We start from the raw sequence: 19,880 nt of genomic DNA on the forward strand, positions 1-19,880 counted from the left end.
GGACCCAAGCCCTAGATTGTGTTTTTATAAAAAGACTTGGTTGCTGTAGTCTTAAAAATAAAAATAAATAAATAAATAAATAAAAATCAAAGGCAATGAAAAACATGATCTTAATCGCGAGGGAAAAACACAGGTTAGAAGGTTCATAGTCACTCTGAATCTGGCTTGCCTGGGAATTCTGACTGCATCAATGGCTTGGCCTGGGGTCCCCTTAGGAAAACAGAATACAATAGCTCCTTTTCCGTGTTTTCTTTTTCCTTTGCCGTTGGATTTAGAGGTGGTGCTGCAGGGCGGCTCTGGCTGTTGATGTCCTGGTCTCCCAGTAAGTAACAGCAGCCTTGCCAGGTTGTGTAGCAACACTATAATGGGAGAGCAGTTTCTTGTCAGATAGAGGGGGGTGGAAGCCCACTTACCTGCTGTGTTATTCGGCAGGTTCCCTAATCTATTTTCTATCTGTAACAACAATATCATCTATCTTAGAAGAATTCCGTGAAACTCATGCAAAACTATATACTAAGTAGGACAGTGGGCATTTGAAAAATGTTAGTTATTTTCTCATGTCAAGAAGAGAAGGCTCTGATGCCCCGTGGTTCTCAAGATGTCCTGAAATTTGCCATCTTTTCCCACCATCTCAATCCTAGTCTTAGCAGAGCTCACTGTGTATGTCCAAGGCACTGAGGAAGTAGATTCTAGACATAGCTCTCCCATTCCAGTGCTATCTTATAAAGTCCCTGTCTTCTAGAATTACCAAAGTTGCCCAATAGTTTGGACAGGCACTGACAAGATGCCCATCAATAAAACAATAGATGTTTCCAGACTTTTTAAAAAAAGATTTTATTTATTCATTTGACAGAGAGAGCTCACAAGTAGGCAGAGAGGCAGACAGAGAGATGGGGGGGGGGGGGAAGCAGGCTACCTGCTGAGCAGAGAGCCCAATGCAGGGCTTGATCCCAGGACCCTGGGATCATGACCTGAGCCGAAAGCAGAGGCTTTAACCCACTGAGCCACCCAGGCGCCCCGATGCTTCCAGACTTTTGAAGGTCAAAATGTTTCCCACACTCCCAGGCAGCTCCTCCACTGGGACTGGTCTTCTACAACACCTTCAAGGTGGGTCAGCTGATTTACGCCAGCAGCAAATCAACAAGAGTCCAGGACTGTTAGTTAAGTCCCAACAGCAAAGCCAATTTAGGGGAGAGATCCAATTTTCCAGAGGACAGGTAAAAGAGTTGTAGAAAATGGACAGTAACCACATATAAAGAAGAAAAGGTTTTCCTAACCTTTGAGAGAATTCCTAGGTTGACCTTTACAAGTGAATGGGCCCAAAAGCTGCTGGGTGTATTTGTTAAATGGTATATATGTTTTATGCATTTTTTTCTATTTGTATTTAGTACCTAGCAATACAAAATGGAGGGACCTTAGTTTCTAAATAAGAGACTTAAATTTAACATCTTTAAAACCACAAAATCTCGTTTCTGGATGACCTCACAAGCATTAAAAAAAAATGCACAGAGATGCTCAATCCAGAATTGTTTATAATAGCCAAACCTGGAAACCAACTCATTGTCTGTTAGTCAGAGACCAGCTAGTTAACGTAACATACATACACACAATGAACTATTGCAAAGATATTAAAACTCATGGAGATCTGCATCTGTTCACAACTAAGGTAACCCACTACATATTCCTGCATGAAAAATGCTTGTTATACAAGATCATGTGTAATACGATCCCAGTTGGAAGAAGTACAGTAGGGCACAGTAGTTGTCAAGCTTTCTCATCTCGGGGGTCCTTTACACTAAAATTATTGAGGACTCCTACCAACTTTTATTTCTATGAGACATATAGACATAGATATCATCTATTATACTTGAAAATAAAACTCAGCCTGCCCCTAAATTTTGCTGTGAACTAAAACTGTTCTTAAATCTTTAGAGTCTCTTAAATTTTAAAATAGCAATAAGGAAACCATTACATATTAACAAAATAATGTGTTTTATGGAACACAGCTATATTACCCCTCCCAAAAAATTAGCAAGCAAGGGGACATTGATTTACATTTAATGTCTGGTTCAAAAGAAGACAGGCAGATTAGCTTCTGCATTAAGACAAGGATATTAGGGGGTGCCTGGGTGGCTCAGTGGTTAAGCCGCTGCCTTCAGCTCAGGTCATGATCTCAGGGTCCTGGGATCGAGTCCCGCATCGGGCTCTCTGCTCAGCAGGGAGCCTGCTTCCTCCTCTCTCTCTCTCTCTGCCTGCCTCTCTGCCTACTTGTGATTTCTCTCTGTCAAATAAATAAATAAAATCTTTAAAAAGAAAAAAGAAAAAAAAAAAAAAGACAAGGATATTAGGGGCACCTGGGTGGCTTAGTCGTTAAGCGTCAGCCTTCTGCTCAGGTCATAATGCCAGGGTCCTGGGATCAAGTCCCACATTGGGCTTCCCACTCAGCCGGAAGTCTGCTTCTCCCTCTCTCACTCCCCTTACTTGTGTTCCCCTCTCGCTGTATCTCTATCAAATAAATAAATTAAATATTTTTTAAAAATAACTAGTATATTAGTTTGTTAGGACTGTCATAACAAAATACCACAAACTGGGGGTGGCTTCAACAACAGAAGTTTATTTTCTCCAAGTCCTGGAGATGAGAAGTCCAAGATTAAGGTGTTGCTAGGTTTGCTTTCTCCTGAGATCTTTCTTCCTGGCTTGCAGGTGGCTGCCTTCTTGCTGGGCCATATATGGTCATTCCCCTATTCACGCACATGTCTGAAGCCTTTTTTCTTTTGATTGTCAAACACTCCTTTATTGAAGTATTTTCCTTTCTAGTCCTTAACCAGACATTTCACCACACCACTGTTGATGTCACGAAGGCAGCATTCATCCACACTGCAGCCCACGGATCAGGGCAGAGGCAGAAGGAACTACCTCAGTCAGACCCATCCGGTCTGCCCTGGATGGTCAGTTTCACCAAAATCCTCAGACCCTTCCAATCACCAGGTGCCTTGGTGATGTCATCACCAACCTTCTTAGAAGAAAGACAGGGTGGGGCGGGGGAGGGGGAGAATCTCAGAGGCCAGGGGTCTGAAGTATCCCTAAAAGCCTCAGCCTCATTTTTACTTGATCACCTCTTTAAAGGCCCTATCTCCAAACACAGTCACATTCTGAGCTACTGGGGGCGGGGTGGGGAGGTTTAGGGCTTCAGCATATGAATTCTTAGGGATATAATTCAGCTTGTAACAGCAGATAAAACTGAAAATAGCTAGTAAGAGCATAACAGAAATACTGAGAGCAAACTGAGTTAATGTCTAAAAACATATTACTTATAAACCTGCCAACTTATAAAATTCTAGAAAACACAAAAACATACGAGCACATATTCCATTAACCATCACAGTGATGATGTCACCATGTCACATAGCCACTGGAAAACTCCACTGTATACTCACGAGAGAATAAGAGTGAAAAAAAACATAGATCTTAGTTTCGTGGTTTTTTTTTTAAGATTTTATTTATTTGAGAGAGAGAATGAGAGAGAGAGAGAGAATAAGAGAGGAGAGGTCAGAGGGAGAAGCAGACACTCTGCAGAGCAGGGAGCCCAATGGGGACTTAATCCCAGGACTCCAGGATCATGACTTGAGCCGAAGGCTGTTGCTTAACCAACTGAGCCACCCAGGCACCAAATCTCAGTATTAAAAAAAAAACAACAACAGTGTAGACCTCACACATAGCCCTAAAACGTTGCCAGGGATTCCCAGGAGTCCAGAGGCCACATTTGAAGAACTGGTGGTATAAACTGTTATGACCTCAGGCAAATCTCTTAACCTCCTTATGCCCCAGTCTATAAAATGAGGGTAATGATAATACTAACTTAAGTAGGCTGTTGTAAAGATTAATAAGTTAATACTCAGGGTGCCTGGGTGGCTCAGTCGGTTAAGTGGCTGACTTCAGCTCAGGTTATGACCTCAGGGTCCTGGGATCGAGCCCCGCATCCGGCTCCTTGCTCAGCGAAGGGTGGGGGGCGGTGGATCCGCTTGAGATTCTCTCTCTCTACCCTCCTTCCCCCCACTGCTTGCATGTGATCTCTCAAATAAATGAAATCTTAAAAAAAAATAAGTTAATACACAAATTACAAATGTGAGCACTCTGCAAATATTAGCTGTTATTTGTGAGACATTATGTAACAATTTGATATGATATGTGCTCAAAGCACAGGGAGTAGTAACCTCTGGATGATGAAATCTGTTTTTTCTTTTTTTAAAGAATTTATTTATTTATTTGACAGAGAGAAATTACAAGTAGGCAGAGGCAGGCAGAGAGAGAGAGGAGGAAGCAGGCTCCCCACTGAGCAGAGAGCCCAATGTATGACTTGATCCCAGGACCCTGAGATCATGACCTGAGCCGAAGACAAAGGCTTAAGCCACTGAGCTACCCAGGAGCCCCTGAAATCTGTTTTTAAACCACCATCTAAACTGAAGTATAAAATACACACTGAAAAGAGCACAAAGCCTAAAGGGTACGGCTGATGTCCTGCCACAAGGTGAGCGTATGTGATCTTCTGTTTAAAACAACACTTTAGGGCGCCTGAGTGGCTCAGTGGGTTAGGCCTCTGCCTTCAGCTCGGGTCATGATCTCAGGGTCCTAGAATCGAGTCCCGCATTGGGCTCTCTGCTCAGCGGAGAGCCTGCTTCCCCCTCTCTCTCTACCTGCCTTTCTGCCTACTTGTGATTTCTCTGTGTGTCAAATAAATAAATAAAATTTTTAAAAAATTAAATAAATAAAAGAACACTTTAGGCGCCTGGGTGGCTCAGTGGGTTAAGCCTCTGCCTTTGGCTCAGGTCATGGTCTCAGGGTCCTGGGATAGAGGCCTACATCTACGCTCTCTGCTCAGCAGGGAGCCTGCTTCCCAGCCACCCTCCCCCCGCCGCCCCCCCCTGCTTTTCTGCCTACATGTGATCTCTGTCAAATACATTTTTTAAATCTTAAAAAAAAAAAAAGGAACATTTTATTAACAACAAGAAAGCCATCAATAAAAACAGCCCCGACGGCAGCCCATCCTCTCGTCTGTGGTGTCCTGGAGTATCCAGGTTCCCTGGAGGCATCAAGGGAGCATCTGAGAGGTGTTCCTCCCTCAGCACCCTGGTGCTGTGGGGTTCCCTTCCACTCCAGGGAGAGTGCACGGCGCAGGAGTGAATCAGAGCAAGCTTTGGGTTTTTACGAAGCTGAATTCTCAGCAGTGTCCACTCTAGTAAATTCTGGAGCTCACTTAAACATAACCACCACAAAAAGTGACATGTTTCCACCATGGCGATGGAGTTTGTCCGGGACTAACTCCTTGTGTCCCCTCCCCAAAAATCAAGATTATTCTCCCGTGATGAAGTCTCTTCTGTAACAACACAGACCTTGTGTGATAACTGCAATGAGAGACCGTTTTCCCTCCTGCTCTTCAAGGATCTGATGGTGAAGTCAGTGTCTCAAAAAACTGCCTGAGAATGATGGGAGCTGTGATTTAATTTTATTCTAGTGCAGAATGAATTGCTACGTGATATTATTAAAGAAGATTTGTTTATAAACACAAGTAGCAAATCTTCCAACATGTACCCCACTACAAGTTGGCAGGAGGGGATCCCGAATCTTGGAAAATTACAACTTACAAGGTTCTAGGAAACAGAAAAATACCGAAGTACATGCTTTATTAACCATTAGAGTGAAGATGTCGCTAAGTCATGTAGCCTCTGGAAAAATCCACTGCAGAGTCGTGAGAGAAGGAGAGTGAAAAAGGTAAATTACTTGTGAAAAATTACTTAGTAATACAATAGGTCCTTAAATGCAGAATTTAGGATTTTGGGGATGCCTGGTTAGCTCAGTGGGTTAAGCCTCTGCCTTCGGTTCAGGTCATGATCTCAGGGTCCTGGGATCGAACCACACGTCGGGCTCCCTGCTTGCTGGAGAGCCCACTTCTCCTCTCCCTCTGCCTGCCTCTCTGCCTATTTGTGATCTCTCTATCAAATAAATAAATAAAATCTTAAAAAAAAAAGAATTTAGGATATACAAGGTTACATCTTCCAAAAATAAAACTTAAAAGATTTACTGGAAACACAGGTCATACATCTCTGACATTGAAAATAAGACATTTTTACTTCCTGGGGGCCAAGGCTGCCGGGCGGCAGGTGTCGGAAAGAAACCAATAGGAGAGAAGTGCTGGGATGAGATGAGGACACCAAGCTCCACTTTTCAGTATGATCCCTTGGAGCCCTCCTTCTCACGTGCCATCTAACCTCTGGCAGTAAACGAGGTACAACCTCAAAAATAAAAAACGAACGTTTCTAGAAGAAAGCATCTGGGGGAGAAACCACCTGCAGGCACTCCTATGTAAGCTCCAGATGAATGATACAGCGATGCTAGGGCGTCCATGAGGGCAGCATGGTGTCCCAACACGCCCCGACAAAGGGGGTCAAGCTAAAACTGTGCGATAATACTAGAGAAAAACACAGTAGCTTTGGTATATGTGCTGCCGAAGCGAGCACAAACACAGCGGCTTTGGAAATTCATTTATTCACCAATGATCTGTGCAGTCACACTGAGGAACAAATCCAAGGCGGCCTTAATGCACAGGGTTCAGAAGGAGACTTCTCAAACGGAGAGAATCAAAGTGAGAGTAAGGAATGAAGGGAAGACAAAGAGGGGACATGGAGGAAGAGGGATGTGAAAAGGAGGAGATGAGGGTGAGCCTGAGGCCGGAGCTCCCCAGAAGAGCGCTGCAAGCCCCCTCCACCCAACAGTCCCCAGCAAAGAAGAAGGAGCTTCTGCAGCTGCCTTTGTCCCAGGGAACCCCATATCCTCCTGCCCTATCCTCACTGTTTCTACTGCTGCTGCCTTGAAGGAAATATAAAAGAGCCATGATGCCATAATGCCATCTGGGGCGTGGGAAGCCTGGAGGGTAGGGGAAGGTAAGGAATGGGAACCTAACACACATAAAAGGGTGCCAAGTTCAGAAGAGGACAGACCAAAGTAAAAGATAAAAACTTCCAGTTATTTTGCTAAAGATAAAATTCTGAGCAGTAAAGGAACTAACAGCAGAATCGAAAAGAGATCCCTCTACACCCATGTTCACTACATCCACAACAGCCAAGGGGTCAAGGAACCCAAGAGCCCAGTCGTGGCTGAAGAGATAAACCAAATGCGGTGTGCATGTACAGAGGAATATCATTCGGCCTTTTTAAAAGGGAGGGAATTCTGACAAGTGCTACAATATGGATAAACCTTGAGGATGTTTTGCTAAAGTGCAGTAAGCCAGTCACAAAAAGACAAATACTGTATGATCCTACTTCCATGGGGTATCCAAAGTAATCAAATTCATAGAGAAAATAGAAGGGTGGTTGCCAGGGACCTGGGGGAGAAGGAAATGGAGAGTTGTTAAATGGGTATAGTTTCAGATCTGCAAGATAGGAAAGTTCTGGAGATGTTTCAGAACAATGAGAATAATGAGGGAGCACGAGGCTGGCTGAAAACAAAGCAAAAGCTGGCGCCTTGCACCCGCCTTGCACCCCCCTTCCATCCGCTCCCCCTCAGTCATGTGTGTAGCATCCCTCAGGCAGCCCTGACCTCCGTGAACAATAAGCAAATAATTAACTTGCAGAGCTCACAATCCTGCTAGACAGTAGTCTCCCTTGGCTTGCAATGTCCTAAATCTCACTAACAAAGACGATTGATAGCAGGATTGCGACATCCCACCAAAAAGTCTCCCAACTATCTTAATGTTAATGGCTGGTCTAAAGACAACATTGCAAGGGCAAGGCCTCAGATAGGTCCTCTTTAGCATATGAAAACTCCATTGAAACCTTCCTTCCCCTCCCCTTCCCCCAACCGCAGGGTACTTAACCTGCCATCCCTCAGAACCAGGGGCAGCAGCTCTTCCTGCCCACGGGTCCTGTCCCCATGCTTTAATAAACCACCATTTTGCAGCAAAGATGCCTCAAGAATTCTTTCTTGGTCATCAGCTCCGGACCTCAGCCCACCGAGTCTCACCTAGGTTCTAGAACTTCATCAAGAAGACACGTAACAGCGCAGAACTGGACAGTAACAAATGGTTAAAATGGTAAACCATATGTTGTGTGGTTTTTACCATATTAAAAAAGAACTTCTGGGTCGTGATTAAAAGTTAAGGTACAGGGGAACCTGGGTGGCCCAACTAGTTGAGCATCTGCCTTCGGCTCAGGTCGTGATCCTGGGATCCTGGGATTGAGCCCCCGCGTCAGACTCGCTGCTCAGCAGCGAGTCTGCTTCTCCCTCTCCCACTCCCCTTGCCTGTGTTCCCTTTCTCGCTGTCTCTCTTTCTGTCCAATAAATAAATAAAATCTTAAAAAAAAAAAAAAAAAAAGGTACAGGGACGCCAGGGTAGCTCAGTGGATTAAGTGTCCGACTTCTGATTGCACCTCAGGTCATGATCTCAGGGTCGTTGAGACTGGACTTCATGCTCAGTGCAGAGTCTACTTGGGTTTTCTCTCTCCCTATCCCTCTGTCCCTGCTCTGCTCGCTTTCTCTCTAAAAAAATAAATTCTTCAGGGCACCTGGGCGGCTCAGTGGGTTAATAAGCCCCTGGTCATGATCCCAGGGTCCTGGGATCGAGCCCCGCATCGGGCTCTCTGTTCCGTGGGGAGCCTGCTTCCCCTTTCTCTATCTCTCTGCGTACCTCTCTGCCTACTTGTGATCTCTCTTGGTCAAGTAAACAAATAAAATCTTTTTAAAAAATAAATAAATAAAATCTTAAAAAAAAAAAAAGTTTAGGTCTAAAGGGAAGTAAAAATCAAACCTTCTAAGAACTGCAGACATTTGATTTAGGTGGAGAGAATAACAAAACCAGTCATTAATTCCCTTTTTAAAGTAAATTACTACTATGAAAGACTTTAATGGCTGTAGCAAAATCCATAGGTGTTTAAGAAATAATGTGAATCTCAGCTCCAATGGGCTTGAGATGTACATTTCCAGAGGAGAGCTTCAGAAAGAAAGGCAGACCCTGTGAAAGATGAACAAACCACGGGTTACACTACCTTGTGCCCACAGCCACCTTAACTGACAGACAGTTTGAAGACTGGGGACAACCATGAGAGACCATGGTTTGTGCGGGGAGCCACCCACGAAAGTCACCATCCAAATTTCTCCCTCCCTCTTCAGTAATTCAAACAGAGGTATTTTCCCTCAGTACCCGGTGAGGATGTTCAACCTCTAGCACTTCCCAAGATCCACCTCAGGAGAAGTCAATTTGCCCACAGGAAGCGTAGTTTCCAAAGCTGTCTACCGTGAACCTCTGAGAGATGTGAATTGAATTGAGCTTCAGGGTTCCAAAGTAGAAGTTCTCAAAGAGCTGAAAAGAAAGAATACAAACCCACAATGAATATCCAAAGGAAACTACAGATGAAAATAGCAGCCATCAGATTCTCTCGTAAAAACACTACAACAATCCCAACAAACCTCTCGTGCTTTTTTTCAGTGTTTGTTCTGAAAAACGATCCTGGAGAGAAGGGACAGGAGTGGCAGAGGGAAGAGAAGAGAAGCTCTTCTCTCTGGTGCATTTTAAAACCTCCACTGATGAAAGACACTAAAGAAAGAGGGCTGAAAGGTCAATTCCAAAATTTCTCTACTAAGCACCCATGACCAAGAACTTGTAACAAACATCCTGGGGCTACATTCTGAGTCACAGCACCTAACAAAGCTGCTTGACAGACTTTCAGTTCCTGACTCTACAGCGTCAGTATTTTGTTACAGACAGGACAAAATCTGATTGCATTCCTCTACCTAGTCAACAACATGTAGTAGAAGCACCCATTAAAATAAATAGAAGATAAGGTTCCTAACCCACCAGTGATTCTGCCAACCCCGAGAGGAATCCAGAACATTCAGGCATACCAAACAGCCTTCTACTGGACGATATCACACATGCAAATGATAATATTTATAAAAAAAACTTTTACTCAACTCGGACTGAAGCCAGCATCCTAAAGTAAACGCTCTTTACTACAATTCTTTACTTTAAAAACTTTAAAGTGTGTCAGACGGAGGAATGAGCTGCACTCTGACAGGGACCTGCCCTCGTGATTAGCACATTTATAAGGCAGAATCCAAAATGACATCAGGGCGCATCTCAGATGGGTGCCTGGGTGACTCAGTTGGTCAGGCATCTGCCTTCAGTTCAGGTCATGATCCCAGGGTCCTGGGATCGAGTCCTGATTCGGACTCCTTGCTCAGAAGGAAGTCTGCTTTTCCCTCTCCCTCTGCCTGCCCCTCTCCCTGCTTGTGCTCTCTGTCAAATAAATAAATAAAATCTTTTAAAAAAAACCAAACTCATCTCAGAAAGTTAACTGCTTAGATAACGGTGTTGAAGTGTAAAGTCGAAGTGTTAGGATGCAAGAACTGCTGTTTCTTAAAATGTCAGTAAAATCCCAAGAAAGCCAGCCTTTCCATACACATACCCAAGAAAAGCTTGGGTGGAATTTAGGGTGGGCCCTTTGCACAAAAGCAAGTGACTGTCTCTACACTTATTTTTGCATAAGCTCCATAGCCATGGACTTCAGCCACTGTTGCCTTCCTTCTTCCTGCAATTAGCGGCCTAGCAAAATGCCTGGGGTTCATTAAGGCTAACTTTATAAAGCCCAGTAAATATTGATTCTTCCACATGACATCAACTTGACCCAAAAGATCTATTTAGAGGTTGTATGCTGCATGGTCTTGTCTTTCATAAAGGTGATCAGCTCTTGGCTGCATTGATTTACGCAATTAACTTCTCTTCCTGGCTTTGGCAGCCTGTTCAAACCATATCCACCCTTTTGTGTAAAGAAACACAGCCTGGAATGGTTATCTGCTAATCCCTTTGTTGAACCTTAATTCGAAGTGAAAGCCACGTCAACAAGACTGGCAGATTGATAGCTTTGCAAACTGAAGCCATGTAGGTTCAAAAAAGATATAACCAAAGGGGCAATAAAAGACAAGACAAAACAGAACAAAAAGGGAACTCATAATACTTTCAACAAGTTACTGTTTCAGGCTTAGCAGCCTAGGGGTCCTCTACCGTCCATCCCCCATTTCCAAAAACGGTGATAAGAGCAGCCTGGGGAAGAGTTCGACAGTCGGTCTACACTCACGGCCGGCCCACAGGAGCTGCATGACAGTGCGAACGTGAGCAGTGGCCAAGATCCAGGGGGATGAACGAGTCAAAGTCCCTGCCTTATAAACTGTAAGGCTCTGCTGAAAATAAAGTATTTTCTATGATGTTTTTGAAATCTCTCTGCTCTCCTTACCTCTGGACTTATTTTACCTTTCTGAGTTGCTGCCGTCTTTCGTACCTTTGGTAATGTCCCAAACAAACGGATTTCTTACCAGATGTCCCTAGAGCGGGGCTGATCGTCCTAGGGCCCCTCCTATCTCCATGCTCTTATTCCCTCTGTATGTTGATGAGGATTTCGTAACCATTTTTCACCATTCTCCTATTTAGGACTTGTTGTGTACCTTCAGTCTTAAAGCCTTTCTTTCAGTTCTATCAATTATTTCTAGTGACTCATTAAAATACGAGCTCTATATAGAGGAACAATCTTGGGTGTTATTCACAGCTGAATACTAACATACGCTGGAACCATACCTAGTAGACTGTGTACGGTCAATAAATACTTGCCAGAGAGAATGACAATGAAAACTAACGTTGTACATGTCTGCGTACCTTATCTGAAAAGTGAAAGCTATGACACAGGCTTGTTCAGATTGGATTTGAAGGTCTTACTTACAGGTTACCACCTAGAAACCCTTGAACAGACTCACCAAATTATATTCTCTCTAATCATATCTCAATTGTAACTAGTTGTCAAGAAAGAATTTGCTGTAATGGAAATTTCACATAGTCCTTTAAATTTCTGTTTCTTTTAAAAAAATTTTTTTTTTAGTTTGTCAGAGAGAGAGAGACAGCATAAGCAGAGGGAACAGCACGCAGAGGGAGAGGCAGGCTCCCCACTGAGCAAGAAGCCCATGTGGGACTCGATCCCAGGACCCTGGATCATGACCTGAGCAGAAGGCAGACGCTAGACCGACTGAGCCACTCAGGCACCCCTTCTATGTGTTTCTTATCTGTTAAAGCCTAGATTCCTTTTTTTTAAAAAAAAATTTTTTGAAGACTTTATTGACTTAATTTACAGAGAGAGAGACAAGCAGGGGGAGTGGGAAAGGGAGAAGCAGGCTCCCTGATGCGAGGCCTGATCCCAGGACCCTGAGATCATGACCTGAGCCGAAGGCAGAGGGCCAAGACACTGAGCCACCCAGGCACCCCCCTAGATCCCTTTCTTAGCTCAAATTCCTGATGTGGAATGTCACTGAGCACCCGATTCCATGCGTTTTTCACACAAAGGCACACGATGTAGTTCTGTTTCTCAAGGGCTTACCATCTAGTTAGGGAGGCAGGGTATGAATCAGAAGAGAGGAATGTGGATGACATGGGTGTGTTCACCTTGTGAAAAGTTACTGATCTACTCTGTGATCTGGGCACCTCTGGATTATGTTCTACTTCAATGAAAAGGTATACCTTAAAAAAAAAAAGAAAAGGTTTACCTAAAACAACATAGGGGCCAGAAGTTAAACGTGAGAGGGGAGGTCCAGACAACTAATACATAAAGCGAGGCAAGAAAACAATGAGCGCGGAAGGCACAGAGGACAGCCAGCGGGCTGGAGGAGACGGGAGCCGAGCTGGGCAGCATAAAGGCAGAAATGGGCACAGTGCGCCAGTCCATGTCGACCAGGTTAAGTGTTTAGAGGGTCCCTAAAGAGTCATAGTGAAAAAGATTCAGTAAGGCTAGAGACAGAAGAACAGTGAATCACAAGAAAGGACCCTGAGGGTCAGGTTCAGAAGGCAGACTCCATTCTAGATGGTAGGGAACCACCGAAGGATTCTGAGCAGGTTGGTGGGCTGATACAAAAACCGTCTTACGGAAACTGACCTGGGTGTGGTATACTGTGGTGCCTGAAGGAGGGACGAGGGAAAGTAAGGGAAACCAGCAGTCTAGTAAGGTACTGAATAACTTTTTGACTAAGATAGTAGTTGCATGCCTGAAAAGATTGAAGCGGTTGTGAACTACTCTGAATGAAACCCAGAAAAGACTCTGTGACTTTCTGGGTGCAGGGGAGCCAGGAAAAGGAGATGAGAAAATCATGGATGACAGGATACACAGGAGGGTACTGTAGACAGCAACAGAACATTTCTGAGAGCGAGCTACTTTATGGGAAAACACAAACAAAAATTTCAGGTCTGTTTACACACTCACGGACATTTCTTTGGATATATGTGTCCCGAGCCCCCCTCCAACCTAGGGTTTTCCTGTTTTGCTCTGAGTGTATGTATTCATGACACGAAATCTGTAGCACCGTTAAATGGAAAAATATCACCATAAAAAGCCTTACAACTGTTCATTTTTTAAATTGAACAGTTCTTTATATATTAGGAAATGAGCCCTTTGTCTACATTATGCATTGCAAATACAGCCCTTCACCCATTTGTCATTTGACTTTGTTTATGGTGGTTTTTACCAGGTCGATTTAAATTTTTGCAAGTTCAAATATATAGTAAAGGAGAGTTTTAACACAGCTAATGCCAGCACTACTAAATGTATATTAAAAGAGCAGAGTGGGGTGCCTGGGTGGCTCAGTGGGTTAAACCTCTGCCTTTGGCTCAGGTCATGATCTTGGGGTCCCGTGCCCCACATTGGGCTCTCTGCTCAGTGGGGAGGTTGCTTCCCCCTCTCTCCTCTCTCTCCGCCTGCCTCTCTGCCTACTTGTGATCTCTGTCAAATAAATAAATAAAATCTTAAAAAAAAAAAAAAAAAGAGCAGAGTGAGTCATACATACATAAGTACTGATAACGCTAATAAAATAAAGATTGTTACTGGCCACCAAATAAAGATTGTGACTAGGCAAGCCTGTGTGCCTGGCGTCCTGCTGTGGGCTCCATGTGACCTTCTGACTGCACCCTCAAAACCCCAAGCAGCAGATACTAATTCTTAATTCCCATTGTACAGCTGAACCTGAAGTTTAAAAGGCTTAGGTGACTTGCCCATGGGTACATAGCAAATAAAGGGTGTGAAACTGAGATTCATAAAGCTGGAAAAGGAAAACAAAGCAGAGATTTAAACCCGGGAAGCCTACCTGGAGTCTGGGCTCTTGAACCCCAGCACCCCCAACCCCTTTCCTCATCCCTGCTTAAGCCACAGGGAGGGCTCTCCCCCCAGCACCACCTTGAGACGGAGATGAACACATTCTTCCACTGCTTACTCCTACTTTCCCTGCCACCTCTTATCTGGGACCTGGTATAAGAATCAGATGGCTGGTAGAGTTTATTTGAATCCCTGATGAAAATGAACTCGAGGGGCTCTATTTAATTAGGTACCTGAAAGGAAGACAAAAAAAAAAAAAAAGCTTAAACTACAAAAGAAAAAAGAAACTTGGTTGTGTTCTCTAGCCTAAAGTAGTTCTCGAAGAGCAGAGCAGTCTATTGTTTGGGAAATAAAAGACCTAGCAGGAAAAATTTAAATTAAAAAAGAATCACGTCAAGGTATTTAAATCATGCGAGTTTTTTCTCCTCACTGTTGTTTTATAACAACTCCCTTGGGATTTTTGAAACCTAAACCATTTTCTTTCTGAAAACATCTCTCTCTCTCTCTCTCTCACACACACACACACACACACACACACACACACACACACACACACACAGAGTCCTGTTGTGCTTGAAGCCAGCATTTTTTAAAAAGCCTGCTGTAAAGGAACATAACAATGAATAGTTACACAAAACTACAAATATTTGATAAGGAAATAAAATTAGGATTTAAAACTTCAAATATTTGGGATACTACGTGCAAGCAATAAGTACCAATTTGGACAATTTAAAAGGAAAATTTTAGGGGCACCTGGGTGGCTCAGTCAGTTAGTGTCTGCCTTTGGGCAGGGTCCTGTGATCAAGCCTGGCATCAGGCTCCCTGCTTGCAGGAAACCTGTTTCTTCCTCTCCTCCCTGCTTGTGCTCTCTCTCTCTCTCAAATAAATTAATAAAATATTTTTTTTAAGTATAAATATGACGTTTGAAAACTGTTGTGCACACAGCTGCTGTCCTTTACTGAATACTCACAGTATCTTTAGAAATGGAATAAACTTTCCCTTTCACCAAGTAAAGAGAGAAATGTGGACCACCAAGATGAAGGTTTTGGTCTGTTAAAAATAAAATAAAAACAGGCCCCAAATGGAGTCCCCTGTGCTAAGCCCCACATCAGCAAACCAAGACTTAATATCTAACCTAATTGGAGTCTCAGCCTCTTCCCGGAATGTGACCTTTCACCAGTCAATCTAGAATTCCATGGTCAGCACCAGAGAGCTCATCTGCCTGACAGACCCCTGCCCTCCCCTAAAGGAAGGTGACCTTGCCTGAAATAAACCACTTTTGGCTGGAAACTTCCTTTTTCTGCCCTGTTCTTCCTATAAAAAGCCTTTCATTTGGTACAGCTCCTTCCAGCTCCCTTCTATCTGCTAAGATGGGATGCTGCTGGATTCACGAATCATTAAATAAAATCAATCAGATCTTCAAATTTACTCAGTTGAATTTTGGGTTGTTTTTTTTTTTTTTTAAGATTTTATTTATTTATTTGACAGACAGAGATCACAAGTAGGCAGAGAGGCAGGCAGAGAGAGAGAGAGGAGGAAGCAGGTTCCCTACTGAGCAGAGAGCCCGATGTGGGGCTCGATCCCAGGACCTTGGGATCAGGACCTGAGCCGAAAGCAGAGGCTTTAACCCACTGAGCCCCCCAGGCGCCCCTGAATTTTGGTTTTTTAACAGATCAAAACCAAGGCTTCCCTGACAGAGAAGTACGAGAGAAAATCCAACCATCCTGCTGTCCCTTGTTCACATGATCTGTGAAGCCTATCATTTCTTAGTTTGTTCATGGTTGTTTCCTAGGGAGAACACAGAGGGAATTATTGATTTCTAGTAATGTCGTGGTATACACTGAAAGTAAACAAATAGTGAGACTTAAAGGCTAACTGTGGTCATTTTTCCTTGCATTCATTTCAGACCTTCTACTTCTTCCTTCTAGGCCCTATGGCATGACCATCGAAGACCAGAAGTAACTCCATGTGTAATTAATCTCAGACATAGGTGGAAAGAGGGTGGAGAGGAGCCTTCTCCTATTTGTGACCTCAAGCCACGAAACCAAATGAATGGTCAGTCCTCAAGAGCATAATGACAAACCTGTTGGGGATCTCCGCCCATGTGGCTTCCCAAATGAGGTTTGTTCTCTTTCTTCTTAGACAAGGTAGTGGCTCCTCTCTCCAAAGATCTCTCCTTTACAAAAACCTAATTCTTATACTGGGAGGCCACAGCAAACTATCTGCTGCCCAACATGACTTCACCAGGAGGAAATTCATTTCAAACTCCAAAATAAAAATCCCAAGTATCGAAGTCCTGTGAAATATACAATGATTCCTGGTCTATCTGAGTTAAACTGACCCTCAGAACGTAAAGTAGTACAACTGAAAATAAGTACTGGTGTTCAGTTAATGCAAGTATTATGTACTTGTACATAATACTATAATGTATATACTATAATGTACTGGGTCCCAGTTCTCCAGAGGTAGGGATGCTTTCTATCGTTTTCATGTGTGGCACTCAGACTTTAGACTCAAGTAGAAGAAACAAAAGTATCAAGTGCATAATACTTTGAGATTTTCCCAGTGTTTTTCTTCTATTATCTGTTTTACAAGTTCTATTTCTTACAATTACCTCCCAGGCTACAGATGAAAGTAACAGTAAATAACACTATTTTGTACTTAATAACAATGCTTACCCACCTACCTCTCTACCAGGGATGAGGATGAATGGAAGGGAGTCTGACAGGCACTCAGAGCTCTGTAGGAAGGCATTCCCAGCATGAAGCCTTGCTGTGGTTAAATAACACCTTTCCTCTAAGGATCTAAAAGTATCTCACAAAGCTCATTAACCCTTCAAACAAACTGCTGTGACATAATAAAGAGCTGAGCTTTATTATTTAAAAGAAAAGAACCAGACAGGCTAAGACCACTAACATCCTGATACAAATTTAGGAGATCCCAGGATCAGGCCCAGAACACAGGCCGGTAGAAGACCATATCCACAAGGCACTGTGCTATGCGTGCCACAATTTGAGTAACACATCTGTGCCAGAGAATGTCAAGAGGGGCAGTTCCATTCTTGTGCCATGTGTATGCAATCACTCTGCAAAGAATCTGTTCATGGGGTTCTATGGCCAAGAATGAAAAATAAATAATGGGAAAAGCAACCCTCACAGACCTTGGGAGATCCTGAGAAGCAACAAAACAAATAATGTCATATTTCAGATGTGTTCTTCATGAAATTGGCCTCCACGCACAAGATGAAGACTTTGGGGCGTAGACAGAAAGTAATGGACATCAGACTAAAACTACAATAGGTTTGAACAATATCAGAGCTCCATATATATCACAGTACTAATCTCACTTAGAATTAGGATCACAAATCAGGTGTTTGTTTGTTTTTTTTTCCCCACAACTAAGTTCTGTTTCAAAGTTTTGTTAAAATTCCCCTAACCTAAAAAAATGATTATGAATTTCTGCCAAGGTGCCATGCAATTCAAATTCTCAAGACTTTCTGTACTTTGCATGTTTCCTCTGGCTACATGTGCCATCACTTCTGAAGAGAGTAAATGTGGGAGATATGAAGACAAGAAGGAAAATGGAGATCCAACACATCCAGGGGTCAAAAAAAAGGCCTCCCATCTGCTTTTAAGATATTAACAAAGACTGTACTCATATGGATTCTTTCTAAAGATCGCAAAAGAACACAATTGAGCCTATTCATACTAAGCCATGTCCCTCTACACAAAGACAAAACACACACAACTTCGTCTGAAAACCAGAGAAAGGAACTTCTTTTCTTTTGAGAGAGAGGTCTAGATGGTTCTTAGGGCAAACTAGACGTTAATGCTTTCCTGTCAATAACCACAGAGCCACTCCTTCCCCCAAGTTCTCTATCTTTAAACAAGGACAATGCTTTACAAGCCTGTGCTGTGCTGGAACAAGATAAATTGTAAGATGGAATTCTGAGCTCTGGGTATGATTGTCACTTATGGCCTATAACCATTAATTCCTCATGAGAGGAAGCAAAAAGCAAAGTTTCCTTTAAAGATAAAAAGGCAAAGGTTTTGTAGAACTCTGACAGCTTCGAGTCTCTGCGGTCATCATCTGGTCTCACAGGGCTGTAGTATTTTTAAAGACTGGCATAGGAACACTGCCTTCAGAATAAAGAAAGACTGGAACAGGAATACCTACTTCAGAATAAAAGCCAATGAAGCTGGCAGGTACTTCCTATCCTAGAATTGTCTCCAAATACAGCTCTAACTCTGCCCAAGATGCCACTTTTAATCTGAAACCTCAAGTTGCAGTGATCAAGTGGTGAGAGTACCGATAATAATAGCTAATAATAGCCAATAAAAAAAGGACAAAATGTACTTCCAGAAAGGTCTGGGGCACTGTGCCTCCAAGGAGCAAGGTAAAGGCCAGACTGGGGGAGGAGTAGCCCCTGACATCATCAGTTGACTGCATCAGGGAAGCAGCAGGAAGATGCTCCGTGCATCTCCATGAAAGGTGGACCAAAAGCTTGCCTGTCCCCGGAGCACAAGCCCCATCTCCAGTGACTGCCACAGCACACAAACACTCTGAGGCTCCTTACACAAAATGGGAACGCGAACCTGGAAGTCCTTCATTCATTCTGCTCTCCCAAAACCCCTGCCTGTCTTAGCTGCAGTGAACAGGAGGCATGCTAACAGCATGACCCAAGGAGGCGCCAGGCACAAGCCAGATGAACAGAGCCAGGGGAATAAAGGCTTCAAAACTTCCCTCAGATAATCACTCAGGGCTGCACTTTTGGATGCTTGGCCTGAGCCTCACTGCTGACGTAAGGATTATCAAGTATAGTTTAAGACTCTGCTGGTAAGGCCAAATGACCTATTAGAGAGTGAATTAAAACAGCTCCATACAAACAGGACGCCAGGCAGTTCTGCTGAGTACCTCAATACTCAAAATGCCAAGGGACTTCCCCTCCCTGCAGGGCTGCTTAATTTTAAAAAGCAGCAAGAAAAAAATGAGGGGCAGAGGCAGGAGGAAGGAAGAGGCCGTGCTGACAGGGCTGCTGAGCCTAGACCAAAGCTCGCAAACCACAGCACGCTCTGCCCCGCTCCCCGGCAGCAGGGAGAACTCGCTGCAGAGATGGGCGCCTGGTTCTGGCAGCAGCCTCGCCTCCAGGCATGGATATTACTGCTTCGGCAGGGCAAAACTGCCCCTGGTGGCTCTGGGCTAGCCGACACCTTTCAGTGCCCCCCAGTAGAGGCCTTTTCAGGACGAATGCAGAGACTGTTTCTGCAGAGAAATCCTTTCCCTCAGAAGGCCCCTTCATGCTCAAATAGGTCAGCACTCTTGTATTTTCAGTCTGGTCGTCTTCCCTCAGGTATCATTCAGAACTGTCCCTCACACACAGGCAACAGAAGGTGTTGGATCTCGTATTATGTATCCGACAGGAAGTGCAAGTCAGCAGAAAGAAACCCCAGAAACGGAGAACTGGGGACAGGAGCAGAGACAATTTCTTCTGGGCCTGGCGGTCTCTAGGCACACAGCTTGAGGGAGGCTGGGTATAAAGGGGCTGACTACAGTGCCAAGCAACAAATTCAGAGAGAGAACAAAGTAAGAGGGGAGAGAACAAGGCCATTAGGCTCGGCCCAGCTCCATTCCAACTTTTCCTACGTGAGAACAGCTTCCAGAAGTTAAAGAGCAAATCAGATGCCTGTTGGCAACATTTGACAGCAGCAA

General features: G+C 43.8%; 1 protein-coding gene across 6 annotated transcripts in view; it reads right to left on the reverse strand.

Moving 5' to 3' along the window:
• Positions 1-8,863: 8,863 nt before the first annotated feature.
• Positions 8,864-19,880, reverse strand: part of ASCC1 (activating signal cointegrator 1 complex subunit 1) — a 101,150-nt gene continuing 90,133 nt past the window's right edge. For 3 of the 6 annotated variants that reach the window (XM_082715952.1, XM_082715951.1, XM_082715949.1), the window contains exons 10-11: positions 9,194-9,352; positions 8,864-9,004 (exon numbers count right to left, since the gene is read on the reverse strand). In XM_082715952.1, coding sequence (XP_082572078.1) covers positions 9,236-9,352 — 117 coding nt within the window. In that variant the 3' untranslated portion in view covers positions 8,864-9,004; positions 9,194-9,235. Of the gene's footprint in view, positions 9,005-9,193; positions 9,353-19,880 lie in introns of those variants that run through there. The other 3 variants (XM_082715953.1, XM_082715950.1, XM_082715954.1) reach the window with 2 other exon arrangements.

Source organism: Mustela nivalis (genome assembly GCF_964662115.1).
Source record: "Mustela nivalis genome assembly, chromosome: 2".
Taxonomy (NCBI): domain Eukaryota; kingdom Metazoa; phylum Chordata; class Mammalia; order Carnivora; family Mustelidae; genus Mustela; species Mustela nivalis.